The 16,899-nt window shown below is 34.3% G+C and overlaps 1 protein-coding gene across 2 annotated transcripts in view; it reads left to right on the forward strand.

The window, feature by feature from the left end:
- The window catches only part of MSR1 (macrophage scavenger receptor 1), a 61,035-nt gene that overhangs the window by 27,766 nt on the left and 16,370 nt on the right, over positions 1–16,899 (forward strand). For both annotated transcript variants that reach the window (XM_004682455.2, XM_012724824.1), the window contains exon 7: positions 3,389–3,442. In XM_004682455.2, coding sequence (XP_004682512.1) covers positions 3,389–3,442 — 54 coding nt within the window. The remainder of the gene's footprint in view (positions 1–3,388; positions 3,443–16,899) is intronic.

Here is a 16,899-nt window from a genome sequence, read left to right on the forward strand (position 1 = left end):
ATCTGCCTGTTCTGCTCCCCACTCTGTCTCTGGTGAATCCTCTCACCCTCCACATCTCTGGCCTGTACCCCAGTTCTGTATGAGTAAATAAATAAACCTTTTAAAAAAAGTAATATCAAGTAAAATGAAGTCTCTTTGAACCTGTTTCTATCAGAATGCTTATCTTACTTAGAACCTTTTCTGTATGATGAGGAGGGTTGAAACCCGATTGGGGAATGCTCTGAAATGCCCAACTAATAAGAATTAGATTTAAGATGAGGGAGAGCTGACTCCTAGATAGTCTGGTTTCATAGCAAATAAAAGTTGGTTTTTTGCTTATGGTCTTTTTTCATTAGAGTTTTATTTTTCTTTGAAACATATTTGACTATGTAAATGCTTATGGCAAGGTAAACAGAGGGGATAGACACAGAGGGAAGAAGAGTAAAAACATACAGAAAGTTAATGAGAAGTTTGAAGGTGGAGATCAAAGAAGAGCATTAGGCTCATGAAAAAAAGACATCTGAAGATGAAGACCTGAAAAAGCCCCCGGCTACAGGGCAGATGTGTTTGGCTGCATAAATTGTGGCTTCTTGACAAAAATGTCTAAGTGACTGTTTAGTTCATAGAAGGGGCACTAAAACTTCTGAAAATGATAATGTCATTGAAAATACCTTCTTTTCTGTTCTTTCTTTTTTTTTTAATTGAAGAGTAATATAGATGACAAGAGATTTTTTTTTTTTTTCTGAAGAGTAATATAAATGACAAGAGATGGTTCACTCCAGTTTTTGCCTAAGCTTTTGGGCTTATTTTAAGACATAAGTAATAATTCTAATGGCGGGGCATGTTTGTGTTCCCTGGAAATATATGTTTGATATGTTTGATATCTTCAAGTGAAAAGAGATTTCCAAGTGACATCTGTAAGAACATCTCTAAGTTATGTTAACATGATACATTTGTGCTTGTTTATTTATAACAAGGAAAGTTTCCTTTAATACAACCATCAAGAAAAAAAAAAGAATGATGTTAAGGTCAAAATGTAAAATAGAAAGCATGCAGCTAATTTTTATTTATCATAGAACTTTAGAACTATACTGACTTAAGTGGATCCATCATTTAGTGCTCTGATTTGAGCATTTCTTAAAATATCAAAGACAATTTACAGCATGAGGATAAGTACAAATAACACATGATCTCTTCCCTTTTTCCTGATTATGAAATTAATGTTAAAATAATACATTAAGCTTAAATATTGTGTTATCTTCTCTGAAAATAACTAGAACAGATTAATGTAATCATTTAATTCTTCCCTCCCCCTCATTTTAAAATATATCTTAGATTTTTCTTCTTGAGAAATCTAAATAAGAAAGGTTTGGGCTATTTTGTGATAATTATATATATATATATATATATATATATATATATATATATAGCCAATTTATTACCTGAAATGACTGAAACATAATTAAAAAGAAATTTAATGATGTACAATTAGATTATACACAAACAATTGGAGGCATTTTCTTTATGATACTCTGATGAGAAATGGTTGGCATTTGATGAAATCTTTAGAATAAAATTTTAATTGGGAATAATTTATGCTTTCTAAGTATAATAATCAATTTTCTTGTAAGTTACCAATATGTCATTATATAGCTCTATATATGTATTTATTTATATATTTAATTGATAAATTGTGGATCAAATATCTTCCATAATAGAGGAATATTGACAAATATTCAAAACACCAAGAGGTGTAGTTTACAAAGGAAGCCACAGAAACAAATTAAAATATAAAACCCAAAGTAAAGGTTAAATATTTTTAATGAAATTTAATATAGGTGTGTCATGAAATGTCAATTATAATGAAACAGTCCTTTCTCGAGAGTAAAATCACACATAGATGGTTGTAACTAATCTTTGGAAGATATGAAAAAAATAATATAAGAATTACTATCTCTTAGGCACACTGCTTATGGATAATGTACTTTATTAACATTGTTGCTGATTTTTAAGGAAATTCAATAATGAAAGTGTTTTTTTTTTTCATTTGAGAGAATAAGCTTTAACTCAGAAGATTTAAGATTTGTTCTGAAGCACATACCTAGTAGGTAGAGAGTAAACTAATTTAAGATAGAGATTTAAATTTTATTGTAATGGTTCAAACATGCATGTTTTTTAAACTGTATGCTCTGAGTTATTGCATGGAAAGACAGAGTTTCTTGATTTGTACATCAAGGCAATAACAGATTTTTGACTTAGCAACAGATAGCACTATGATCAGTGCTATATTTATTCTAAGATGACTATTGGTACAATAGATGTCTGAAGATGGTTGGTTGAATCCACAAAATAAAGCACACCCTCACACTTCTGGCCTACACCATTAAATCTTTCATTGGTTTTAAGGAAACTCTTGGATACACCTTTAATAATGGAACTGTGGGTAAAATAAATAACCCACTGCAAAGACCAGTATCTCTGAAAAGCTTTTGTATCTATTACAAGTCTTAGCCCTCATATAAAATTATGTTTGCACCACAAGTTATGTATATAGATGAGGCTTTCAAAGTAGCAACTATCCTGGAGGCTTGCACATCCCTGACACCTTCATGGCTTCCCCCAGAACTGAGTTAATCAGGATCTCAGTACTCCTGAGATTCATTCACAGCCAGGACTTTAACATGCTCTTCTTTCTTTCTTTCTTTGAAAGATTTATTCATTTATTCATATAGAACTGGGGTATAAGCCAGAGGTACAGGGGCAGTGAGAGGATTCACCAGAGAAAGAGGAGGAAGCAGAACAGGCAGATCGACAAAATACACTGCTGAGGGGAGCAGCACGAGGGTCAGAAGAGGTCTGCTAAGCTATGTAGATCACCTTCTGGGCAGGGGATTGAACTTGCACTGAAGCTGCCGCCAGCATGTTCTAACCCGTTGCACTACCAGGGAGGACCCAGCATGCTGCTCTTTAAAGAAATGGAAGACACCATAGATAAATTACAGTAAGAATAGTAAAACAAAGGTTAGGATAAGCTGGAAGAAACCAAGCTTCCTGGGGCAGGTAAGAAATCATAGTCAAAAGAAGAAGAAGAAAAAAAAATAAGGGAGGGAGTAAGTAAGCACCCAACTAATCTGCTTACATCTTGGCTTTGCTTCCTTTAGAAAAATGGGACATTTAACACCCTTGTAATAATTTGAGCTATAATGTGTAAAGGAACTCTGCAGAACATGCCATGTTCATATATATAATAAGACTTCTAAAATAACTAGCACCCATGGTAGTGTACATTTGAATATCTACAGATTGTTTTAAGTTGCTATGCTTTTATGATGCTCTTTATCCATTTTAAGCAAACATTGTGACTTGCCTTAATTAAAAAAATATTTTTATTTTTTACTTTCCTTTCAAGGAAATCCTGGACAAAAAGGGCAGAAAGGGGAAAAAGGAGATGGAAGGGTAATAGGTAAGTGCAGTTCCTTTTTATATTTTTTAATTAATTTGACTGTGATGGTAGTGATCTGAGTTTGTGGCAACTGTTGCAAATGTCAGCATTAATCCATAGAAATTCCCTGGAAGTCAGCCATAGTTTTCTAAAAATAAAATATACATTGAATTATATAACTTTGACTCTTATTATAATTTGTAGCTTATTATTTTCTAAACACTCCATGTAGAAAATTGTTCAATTTTCAAGTCAATTTCTTCTGATGAAGGAAAATCAAGTTTATGAATAGAAACAATTACAGACTCTTTACCTAACTGAGAGAACTGAAATGTTATATCTAGGAATATAGACAATATAAGAACTCTGAAAGAACAATTCTCTGGTGGGTTGGATTCTTTTTGTCTTTTGTTCTTCTAAAAACTTGAAAAGTGGTATTCTGTGTCTATATCTTCAAAATTACAGTAGAATAAATTTTATAACAGAGAGTTCTGTGGATGGAATGCTGACCTCATATTGCAGTGTAGAGATCTGTAAATGAGAACTTAAGTTCTAGATCCTAGATAAGAAATTCTTCAATATGGCATAACATAATCCAGTTCTTGTGTATTCAGGACAAATCTATATAGATACAATAAAAGAATAATAAAATAATAAAAAAAAACAATGAGACTATTTCATTTGACTCTTCAGAATCCAAGGGTTACCGCCCTGTAATCCCACTAAGAGCTACAAGCAATATTGTGTGTCTGTGGGAAAAGCTGATATACACACAGTCATATAATCTTTACCTGTCTTGGGGTTATTTTCAACAGAAAATAGCTAATTATTAGATGTACCAAAATGTAGCAGTTTTCAATTGTATTTGTTATTAAAAATGTAGTACTAATTCCTCTTTTAGCAAAAAATAATTAATTTAGTATATTAGTATTTGTAATAAGGAGGCTAAGTCTAAGTAATGTGGAGTCATCATTTGTAAAGGCCAGACAAGGGGAGTATGACATAGCTAAATGATGCTTCCAGATTGTTAAATTGTTGACCTATGTTTGTCCCATGAGGCATAGATCCCCTCATCTTCAATGATTATTAGTGTTATTATAGGAAGTTGGTAGCACCATTAGTAAGTCTTTTCTCCTTTGTATTCATTTGTTCTTTGAAGTGATCACTATCTGCTGTGCACTTTTTATTGTGCTTATTTTCCCTTCTTGTTGTTACATCATTTCTTTTCAGTTGAGTCGCCTGTCTTCCTGTTTACTTTTGTCTTTATCTTTGATTCTTTATTTCCTCTACTTGAGACTTTCTTTGAACTTCTTAACCTTGACTCTGATTAAACTTAGTAAAGAAGGGACTTCTTTATTTTGTAATCTCTAAACTGATCACCCACACTATTTTCTGTTTTTTTAAAGTTGTTAAATGTTCTGAACATTTTTTTTCTTAGGTATGTTCAGAAATGTTTTCAGTTACACATATTTTCATGGCTATGTTGAAGTTTAGGTGCATTGTTTCTGTGCAGGAGTCATAAGAAATATTCTGTGCATGTGTCTGTATTCTCCAGATTCCTTTCACGCATCCCCAACCCCATGAACAGTATAGAACTCTGTAGTTCAAAAAGAGAGGATGTGTGTGTAGATGTATTCGTGTATGTATGTATACACAAACTCTCTTTTATTCATTTTCCTTATTTAATATTGTGGTCATCTGCCCATGTCAGTGTACATCAGTCTACCTCCTCTCTCTCAGGGACAATACTGAGAAATTATCCCATTATTACAACATTCCATCACACAGTGATACCATAATATAGTCATCTACTCCCCTAGTTATGAACACTTAAGGGTTTTTGTTTATATTGATTTAACTTTAGTAAACAAACTAATGATACATTCAGTATTCTCATACATGATCATATGGACATTCTTTTCGTAGAGAATTTGATAGAAATAGAACCAATGGTTGAAAGGCTCCATGCATTTTAAAACCTAATGGAATCTTGTAAATAGCACAAGACAGTTTGCACCAACTCACTATACCTGAGGGTGCCTGATTCCCCATATCCTCAGTTAATTCTGTTATAAGAACATGCATATTTAACTATTTTAATATTTAATAGATATTTTTTATATTTTTCAGGAATGATTTAAATATAATAAAATAATCATCGATTTCCTTTTATATATGTATCAAGACCAGTACAACTCCCTGATCATATTAGGGCAGGACCCTTTTAAGATCAGGTGTCTTGAGCAGGATACCCTCTGCTGCCATCTCACTAAAAGGTCCTTCACCTCTGGACAACTCACCAGCACAACTGACTCCAAGATCCTTTTGTGACTCCTCCGAACAACTGTGGCTTCCACATGGTATTTTTCCCAATAGTTTGTGCTGTTGGGCTTCTGCTCCCATGCTCAGTCTTCTCCCCCATCCAGCACATCACCATTACCCCCATCTCAGTATCTCCAGCTGGGACCCCTCCATGTACTGACCTTCAGGCTCCACAAGTCAGTCCTCTGTCTATTGCCATCACTTATCTAGTGTCTTGCTGATCCCAATTTAACACATCATATCTAGGAGAAATCTCATGATATTGATTATATGTGGAGACTTCACACTATAAAATATATATATATATATATATATATATATAATCAGCCAGAGTTAGGCATGACAAAAGAAAACACATTCATTCACTTATTCATTCAGTTCCACAGCCTGTGTTCTTTGTGTATCTCCTGGAGCTGAACATTAACAGTTAAAAATGAATGCTACTGTCTTTGGCCTTACAGAGCTAATTGTTCATGAAAAGCATAGACACATAGACAGGAAATTTTATAAACAGCAGAGCTGTATTATGGGAAGAATAGGCTTCTACAGGTGTTCAGGAGAGGTCAAGATTTAAAGTACTTTAGAAAATTAAAAATGGAATTTGATTTTTATTTTCTTAGTTTCCCTCTTTGCTTTTAATTTTCTAAATAATAGTACTGTTTTTCATGTTTTATGATGAAGTAAAAGAGAACTTGGGCAGTTTATTCCACACATTTGAATCAAAATACAAAGCCTGTTTTCTATAATTACCTAGCTCTTTCAAGCAGATAGTTTGATCATGAAAAGAAAAAAATGCTGGTTTTGTTTTTGTTTTTGTTTTTTAGTTTAAAAGCTCTATGTTTTATGCTATATATATGCCACACAGGTCCTACACATATAGTGTAGCACATATAGTATATATAAAATACTAATGCAACTATATATACATAAATATATTTTCAGTGTAACTGGATTTCTTTTGTGTATATAAAGAAAGGGATGAAAATTAGAAAATAGAAAATGCAGACAAAATGAATAGAAACATGTGGGATTCCATTTTATTTTTGAGGCTCTTGCAGTAAATTAATAAACCACATTTTAACAGGTCTCCCTTCCTATAGTTTGGTGACCCATATCATTCAGGTACAAGGAGAATTCTGAGTTCTTCTGTGTGTCTGTCTCACCACCTCTGTCTCTTCCCTTGTAAAATGGACACCTTAACACCTACCTCACAGGGTTGTTGTGAGGGCCAAATAAGATATTGTATGCTTGAAGGTGCACTATAAAATCATAAAATGCTTTAAAGACATAAAATGTGGTTCATAGTAGATTCTCTGAGTGGAACGCTTTCCTCACTGATAAAATGCAGACATTTAAAATCTGTAATCGGAATAGATATGAGAACAAAATGAAAATGCAAGAAGCCAAATACATGTCATGGACAAAATGAGAGATGCCAGAGAATAAGATTTTACATTAGACAGAACAACGCAAGTGTGACCAGATCACAAATCAATGAATTTGTCTGAACCAAGCAGAAGAACATAAGTTATAAATAAAAGGACCAACTAAACAAAGTGCATGGGAGAGGCCAGAAGCTGTCAACAGAGGTCAGAACAAAATGTCAGGCTAATGAAATAGGAGTCCAGGCTATGAAGGACAAAGCATGAGCCCAAGCTGCTGCTGATGAAAAAGCTTCAAGAAAGGTTGAAACAAATTAGAATTGTCAGTGGTACTCTGAATCTGTGCCTGCGTGCCAACAGTCTCCTGGAGAAAAAGGAGAGGGAAGGAGAACACCCAGCTAGTCTACACAGCCCTCCATACTAGCAAGGTGGGAAGGTCAGCTTGTCAGATACTGGAAATGTCTAGAGATTAGTTGGACCTGTTTGTCCATTGTTTAACTGGATACACCTTCCTAGTGCACAGAGCACTAGGCTCAGCCGGCACCTGAAACCTTCACTTTCAGCTGGCCTTGGTTCACTTTGGCCACAGAGTGACCTTGAACCTAAGCTGCTGGGAGACATTTCCAGGGAATTGAGTTCACAAATTATCTGATACCCCAGACCAGAGATCTGTTCTAAAGTTTGTAAAATGCTAACCCAAACTTTCCAAATTAGGTGGAAAGGATCTCTCTCTTTAGACAGAAGTAGATGCTACATGTGCAGTTCAAATGCACAGATTGTTCCAAGTTTAATAATGTATAATGAGGAGAACATGTATGCACCAGCCTCTAATTCTAGTCATAATGATTGGTCTTCTGAACTGTCACCTTAACTGGGAAGGGTAAGTGTTTCAATCAAGCAGAATGAATCTCACCATAAAATTACACACTGTATGAGGCTCTGTCCCAAACATACTAATTAGTAGACAGTGGTTCATCAGTAGTTGTTACTGTGCTTTGTTTATGCCTAATGAGACTGTCACTAGGATGTGAACTTTAAAGGATCTTATTTTGAAACATATACAGTGGTAACAAACATCAACTTCTCATTTGACTGAGAACTCAGCTCAATCTTAAATGAATCCTCTTTCTCAAAGGATTCAATAGACCAAAGCAAAATCTGTAGTGACTAAATAATTATAACAATGAATACATAGAGAATATCTGCTGTGTACTGGGTCTTTTTGTTGCATTATCTAATCTAGTTCTCAGAAGAGCCTTTAAGGTAAGTACTATTATTATTCCTAACATATAAATTAGAAACTAAAGCTACTACTAATAAGTAGAAGAATAGACACTGAAAGCGGATGCATTAATTGCCAAAGTTCCAGTTTGTAACTGTAACTTTATTAATACTTCAACATATTTAAATTTTTTTTTATGTAGAACTACCTAAAATGTGTAGTGGAGAGGTTGTGTGCCTATGTAGGGAAGAGATGGAGGAAGAAGAAAGAAGAGAAAGAAATTTGTTTGAATAGTTTGAATTTCTAGAATAGGCCTACTATTTAATGGCCTTAAAAAGTAAAAAGTCTTACAGATGAGGCTCTCTAGGCTAAATTCTAAAAAAAGCATTCTCAATCTTTGTTTGTTTCTACCTTCATTCTCTCTGTTCTGTTCTCTCCTCCAAGTATATTAGTCAGAAGAACTTAGTATCCCTAGAAAACTCACAGAACTTCTATTGTTAATAATCAGAGTTACTATGTGCACCAGGAGGAAGTGTTACCTATCAATATTCTATCTTTATTTCAGTGAGTGGCTCAATTTTAACATTCTTCAATATAATTTGTCTGCTTTGACATCTCTCTTCCTTTATTATGTCTCTAGCACCTCTCTGCATACTTTTCTCAATAGCACGGGTTATGATTTACCAGAGCAGAGCACACTTGAGTGGGACTCCAGGTAACTCAGATACATGTTGCTCATTCTTGACAATTAAGTGGCATTTAAAGCTTTATGAGATTCCATAAATTGTGCCTAAAAACACATAGTGTTCCATTAACATAACAGATGGGACCCTTAATAATACATTCAATAAATACGTCTTATAAAGTGAAATAGATTTAAATCAGTAGTGGACGTAGCATTTGTACTATCCCAGCTGAATGTTATAGCTGGACTGTTACAAGAGTCACTTCAAAAGTCACTTCAAAGGAAAAGCCAAACTATATTACTCTAGTTAGGTTCTTTTGCATGAGGAAAACTTGAAATGTATCCAATTAAGTGCCAGAATACTAATGCAGTGGAAAGACAGGACACATTATTTCTCATCCCTTCATGGCCTCAGAGGACCAAATGGCTTTCCTAACTTCATCAAAGAACAGGGTCCTGGTTCTTCTGCAATTTCATCTTATATTTATGTAAGATTGTTTATTCTGTTCCAGTGAAAGCACCTTCCAAATACAGTTTTACTATTTGCTTCTTCTCAACCTGGCTTCACTGGAAAAGCAATGCCCTGCAAAGTGAATCTCAAGGCAAATTCCCTAGAATAACACAGTTACCCCTGTGCACATGAAGTGTTCACAAAACACCTCCACTGTGACTCATGTTACCAGCAGGGTGCTTTCCTGGGGTGCTGCTTATTTCCTTTCCCCCTGAATTCTTACACCCTGCTCAATGCAAAGTATAACACTTGACTCCCAGTAATTTTTCAGATGATCCTTATTGGGAGCTTTGGGAAGAAATTCTGATGTGAGTTCTTGAGCAGATGAAAAACACTCTTCCTAATAATGTTTTAGCAATTCTAACTTTTCATTTCCTAGAAATGTTGCAAGATAAGTAAATTCTTTACACTGAATACATATCATCAATTTCTATGCACAGTGTTTGCACAAAAGTCCCCATGGTTTAGCGTATATTTTACTTGTCCTGTATTAAATGATTCTCTATGCTATTTCAAAACAGCCTCTACCCCAAATCTCCTGTTATATTCTCATTTAATTGGTTACCTATTAAGTTATCGCTACACCAAGAAACACTTATCATAGCAAAAGGACTTGTAAAATATAAATCAGGCTACCCAAATGAATACTTGAGGCATCCAGTGGTTTTAGTAATCACTTTTGTGATTATTTTAAAGGTGAGTTTTCTAAGCCTTTAAAATCTAAGGTTCAGTGACAGAGATTAATTTAGGAAGAGAAATTTTTAATTAATGCAGATCACAACATAGCAAGTATGGTTGCTTAATTCCTGTTTATAAAGTAAAGAAAAAGCTTGCATTTTCTGGTTTTATACCCATTGAGTATAAACTCTATTTTGTATTTTATTTGCAAATCACCAAAGACCATAAGTGAAAAAAAAAAAAGCGTTATTTAGCTAAGGTCGCCAGATAGAATGTCAAACATTATATGGCTTGAACAGCCACAGTGTATTTTCTTAAGTTTTAGAAGAACAAGATCAAGGTGATGTTAGGACTAGGAAACTATCCTTTAAAAAATCTCGTCAAACCTTAATTTTCTCTTTAGAAAGTCTATATCCAAAAGTAGTCACATATATACACACAAGCTTAGGACTTCAACTATGAACTAGGGGAAGGTGAGAGATACAATTCAGTCAATAACAGAAAGTTTTCAAGTATAGTTCTAAGTGTCTTAAGTGCAAATGTATATCTCAGTTTTTGCAGCTCAAGACAAGAACTAGTTTAGAATAAAAAAGAAATGGCCTCAGTTGCCTTTATTACTTTCTTAAACAGTGTTTAAATTGTACTATAAATAAATTTGAGACATTCTGGCTTTTTTATAAGCATGAGAAAAAATGTTTCTTATCACTACTGTGTTGTCACATTTCAGTGGTTTCTTTTATGTTATGGCATGTATTCAGGGTAATACTTCAGGCATGGCAAGATCCAGAAGTTCCAAAGTTTAAATTTATAATTTGGTTTCTCTCCTCACTTCCTTCTCCACCTACATATTTGTTACATTCACTATCTCAGAAAGAAAGTCACCTTCTCTAATTCAGAAAAACTCTTGTCTCTGCTTGGATCCTCAGATTTCACCTTGACTCTTGTAATGTCTAAAAAGAGGAGCCAATGTATTACCCAGGCAGAAAAGGGAAATATCAAGTGACAGGTTAGGCATGACTACCCATTGAGAATGGCAAAGTATAGTCTAAGGAGCTCAGAAAAGTGGTTCAAAGTCACTGTGTGGTTCCTATCTATTTTGTTATTTTTGGCTAATTACACATTGAGCAGTACCATATCAGTCTCGTTATGCCATATTGTGAAAGGTTTTAGAACTTGCTAAGTAACTAAACTCTGTCTCAGGAGTAGTCATTGGGCTAGGTGAGCATTGGAAAGGTCGATAAGACTTTCATCATATATATATATATATGGCTGTAATGTAAGTACCTACAAGGAGGTAAATACAATTCCCCTTGATAAATTTTTGAATATTTTCTTTCTAAGTAACTCTATACACTGTCTCACTTAGAAATGAGATATTAAATAATAAGATTGCTCTAAAATGACAACACATATCACAGAGAGATTTTGATTTTAGGGGTTTGGGATGTGGAGTAATACAATTGATTTTCCAAAGGTCTCCTTAGAACTTTGAGGTGCACAGTAGTTGAGTGACTCTTCTTTAATGAAGGATAATTGCATCCTAACATTGTCCATCCCCAATCATTCATTTTTTTAAAAGATTTATTTATTTATTCATACGGAACTGGGGTACAGGCCAGAGATGCGGAGGGTGAGAGGATTCACCAGAGACAGAGCGGGGAGCAGAACAGGCAGATCGACGAAGTACACTGCTGAGGGGAGCGGCGGGCTGGTCAGGAGAGGTCTGCCTCACCATGTGGGTCACCTCTGGGGCAGGTGGGATTCAAACTCATGCAGCAGTGGCTTTAGCTTCCCAGTGCTGTTCTTTAACCTACTGCGCCACCAGGGAGGGCCCCATTCATTCATTTTTAAGAAATAACATTACAAACAATAATACCTATAGTATCTAGAGTAAGTCCTTTGTGCCAGCATTTTCCTGGCACCCCTTTAACTCTCACAAAGAATCTCTCTCTGCTGTTTTTTTTTTTTTTTCATGAACATTTGTAACAGCTAAGGAATCTGTAGCAAAAATCACACAGCTAGTATTTAAGTGGTCAGTCTGTAGTTTGAATCTTAGTTTACCTAATTTTAAATTATAACAACTTTCTATAGTTTCATAACCTGATATTTCTTCTCAAACCCTTTGAAAATAAATTCCTGAGCTAAAGAATTCTCACAAAAGTCCTTTTTATAGTAGATGAAGAAATTACAGTTACAAGTAAACAACAGTATGTGAAAGTCATAAAGTAAGTCCGTAGTATAGGTGGGATGGGAGATCTGGACTCCTGACTTCTGGTTCATGAAAGGGACCCTACTACTCCCTGCTGAGTAGGAATGTGACCCTCTCTTTTGAGATAAAGCATAACACAAACTAAAGAAGAACCTGCATGTGAGATAAGCTGTATTTTACAGGTTTCTTCCTATTACTCAAACATAATACATGGTTTTGCTTAAAAGTATTTCCTTTGAGTACACAAAAACAGTCAAGGTTTAAGCTAAGTAAATGGGAGCAATGTATTCTTGAGGAGGGAAACAGCTTCTTTGTTGGAATTTGGAGGCATCAAATCATCTGTCCGGAAACACCTCTGGGCAAAACTGTTGGGCACAAATTATGGCCTCTCCCGTGGAGAGCAGAGGTAATGAAGATCATATGCACTATTGTCTTCTACCAATTCCACTAAGTCAATCTGATAACAGTGTGCAGAGATTATAACAGCAATCTCTAAACAAAACATGATGCCAAGGAGAATGTAAATTGTCGTTCAATTTACTGCCTGACCCAATTCAAGGTGCAGATACTCAGTTATTTTGGAAAATTTTTTCATCATAAAAATTCAGAGAATCTTTACTGAGTTGTCAGCTCTGCCAATAACAAGACTGATTAAGCTTTAGTGGGCCAAATTTGGAATATATTTTTCTAAAACATCTACAAATTAAATCCCCTACAGTCTATTATTTTACACAGTCCCAGAATAACTTTCAAAACAAAATATAATTGATAATTCTATTACTACCATGGGTAGAGTACTTTACACTTTAAAATATATTTTTCACATATTGCCGTATTTTTAAAGGAGATTGATACTATTTATCTTATAAATGAGCAAATAAAGACTCAAGGTATTAGATCACTTATCAATATCTCAGGCTTTTAAAAAGGGACATGAGGACTTTTAGGAGGTCTGACTGAAGCCTGTATTTTCAGAAAGCAGAAAGACTAATAATGTAACTTGTTATTTTCTGATGTAAGTTTTCTGAAAGGTCTCTGTTCAGTATCTCAATAGATGCTGAACATTGCTTTTGTGCCCTAATGCTTTAAGTGAAGACCAAAAATGCAAGTACCTACAAAGAGGTAAATACAATTCTCCTTGATAAATTTTTGAATATTTTCTTTCTAAGTAACTCTAGACACTAAGGCTCACTTAGAAATAAGATATTAAATAATAAGATTGCTCTAAAATGACAACAAATATCTACTACATGAATGTTATATGGAAGAAAACAATATGCTCTGAAATGCAGGCATTTTTATTTCATCGCCGAGTGAAAATTCAGTGTTAGAAGCAGCATTAGCTTCTGGTACTCTGAAGAGAACTCTGGTGCTCCATTTCTGTCCCACTCACCTTTTCAATTTTGTTTGTTTTCACCCGCATAGACTTGTTCTTAAACATCACATCCATAGGGGGATCTGTAAAACTCATGAAATATTCTTTTTAATTGCCTATGTCTCCTTTCATCTTAAATATTTACCATTTTGCTTACCAAGATTTTCTGATGATTTAAGCAATTCAGTAGTAGCTATTAAAAAATGACTTAAATAGGCAGTTAGAGCTTTCTACTTGTGAATTTTCAGATATTGATGTGATTTACTTTTCCATTATAAAGTTAGAGTTACACGATGCCATCTGAGTTTAGGACAGTTCATTTTAAAGCAAAAACAATTTCCAGTCCTTATTTTAGTTGTTCAGTATTCAGGTGTAACTATGGGTACTCAGTAAAATCATGGTTGACTTTGGTTAATCAACTTCCAAATGTTACCCAAAATATCTAACCCCAAATTAGTCCACAATCCTCATCATGGGGTCAGTTATTCTTTAACGTTGAAACATAATTGGGTACCAAATTCATGTTCCAAGGCTAACCCAGTGCTTTCTGTTTACAAAAGTTTGATGAAAATACAGACAAATTATATGCCTTTATGTCTCTTCATTCAAATTTCTTCATCTCAATGATGGCAGGTCTTACAGTTTCCAAAAATAATGTGCACCTGAAACTTCAATACCTGCTCTTATTTAGAAGTAGGGTCTTAAAAGTGTAATATTTGATTCCAGTGGACCCTAAATTTAATGACTGGCAACTTCACAAAAAGAGGAGTCCATGCAGAGACTGTGAAGACTGAAGTGATGCCCTTACAAACAAAGGGGCACTAAGAATTGGGAGCCACCAGAAACTAGAAAAAGGCAAGGAAGGAAATCTTCCTGCAAGTTTCAAAGGGAGAATGAACCTACTGACATCTTGATTCAGATTTTTGGCTGGCACCATTGTAATACAATGCAATTCTTTTGTTTGAAACCACATGACTTGTGATCATTAAGACAGTAGCTAAGGAAACTAGCATATACCTTTGGCTGAGGCTTTTCCTCAATAATATTTATTCCAACAATTCACATAATTCTCCCTTTACTTGAAGAAGTTCTCTCACTCTACACTGGGATTTAAGAGAACTTCACTGATGGTTTAGGCACAACAGGGAAATGTAAGCAGAAGATTCTGCAACTTATTGCCAAGTCTTACACTCCACTGCCTTGGAATTCCCCAGCTTGCTTACATACCAGAATTCTTTAATGGCCATTTTCCTCAGTCTCTGTTCTGTCCTCATTTGCACACTCTCTTTTCACTAAATTCTCTCTTCATTTTTTTCTCTTCACTCTGTCTCAGAATTTCCAAATTACCCTTGACTTCCATATTAAGATTCAAAATCTGTTTACATTATTTTTCCAAAGAAATGTAATTGTTTTTCCAAATACTGATATCCATATTGTGCCTTTCATGGCTAAACACCTCAAAAAATTAATTTTCTTAAATAAAATATCAGTTCATTTTCTTGAAGAATTTTGTCAGATCACAAAAACTTAAAGGTCTTACAAACAGATTTTTGAAAATTACTTGTTACTTTGGAACTTAAATATAATAGCCATTGTAATAAGTTATACCCTAGATCCTAGTTCCAATACACACTACCAAACAAAACAAAACAAAACTGTATGCACCCACTCAGGTAATGCAGTTTGATATCAAGACGGGCTATCATTCATTCATACCATACCTATGTATCAAGTGTCTACTAAGCAAAAACTTATTTGTAACCTCTGTTCTTTACTTCTACTCTAGTAGTTCTGGACACATGCAAAAAAAATCCCCCAGAACTTTCTATCCTATCTGATTTCTCTTTTCAGGTTAACATTTTGTCTTTTAGGATAGATTTGCATTTCAGGCTCTTTTACAATTTATTTAGGGCTTGCATGGATCCATTAACATCACTGTGAGTATATCATTTCCTTCTCAAATAAAATGTAATTCAGATTTAAAGGAAAGAAAAAATATCCTCAGCAAGTAGCTAGTAAATAGTCAAGGGCTTTAAAGATACTGACATTTTACCATATTTAATACAGGTACTTGTTTTTTTAAGTAATGTAATATTTAAGCATAGAGCTGAAGTCTTTATGCCTGTCTCCATCACTTTTTCAGAAAAATCTTTATCTTTGTATTTATGTTTCTTTCCATTTGTACGTTTAAACGTTCACTTTATATGTATGTATGCATATACAGTAAGCAGGATTGTTTGTGGGTCTATTATATGTGCATACATTCATTAGATTACAAAACGTTCTTCTTTTTCTGAATGACCTGCTCTATTATTTTACTTTTGATGTCTTACAGTCAGGTACATAAATAAACTTTGTGCAATAATTTATATCTGATTTAAAAATAAATATAGAAATCAGCATTATACTCTCAAGAATAAAGATCGCCTTTACAAAATTGAACTATTGTGAGTCACAGCAAAGCTGTGTTAAATCACCTACCTGTTGAATGTTTTAACATATATAAAAAACAATGTGTTAACAAGAGAGCTTTGTTTAGGCCCATAGGCAGATCTTGCTGCCGTGTCTCATTATAAATTAATAAATTAATTAAAATACTAATTCTCTGATTGTGGCTTGACTTCCTATGTAGATTGCCCACATGGGGGAAAAATGTCCTTGTTAAGCAGATACAAATATTCCAGTTTTTGAGGCAATTACATTTCTCATTGTAAATTGAATTGACATTTAGTCCCAAGATTCTGCTTAACATTGGTCTGCCACTAAGTAATAAATCATTCGAAAGGACAAAATCAGGTTTGGGAATAAGTAGATTCTGATCAAACTCTCCCACCTTGGCTGACTCTCAGCAGACAACCATGTTTTTTTTTTTCTATAATAGAACTCATGTCAAATCACTTTTCCTTTCATGATTTCTCTCACTGCTTGTACATGTAGAAATAGATTCCCTCTAGAGATTTGTGAAATACTGTAACATTTCTTTTTTTGACTGATATTTTAAGTATTTTCCAATTAAACCATTCAGGTAATGCAGTTTGCATAACAAGAAGGGCTATTATTCATTCATATCATACTTCTGTATCAAGTGTCTACT

This window comes from Condylura cristata, unplaced genomic scaffold, assembly GCF_000260355.1.
Source record: "Condylura cristata isolate star-nosed mole 26May11 unplaced genomic scaffold, ConCri1.0 scaffold00014, whole genome shotgun sequence".
Taxonomy (NCBI): domain Eukaryota; kingdom Metazoa; phylum Chordata; class Mammalia; order Eulipotyphla; family Talpidae; genus Condylura; species Condylura cristata.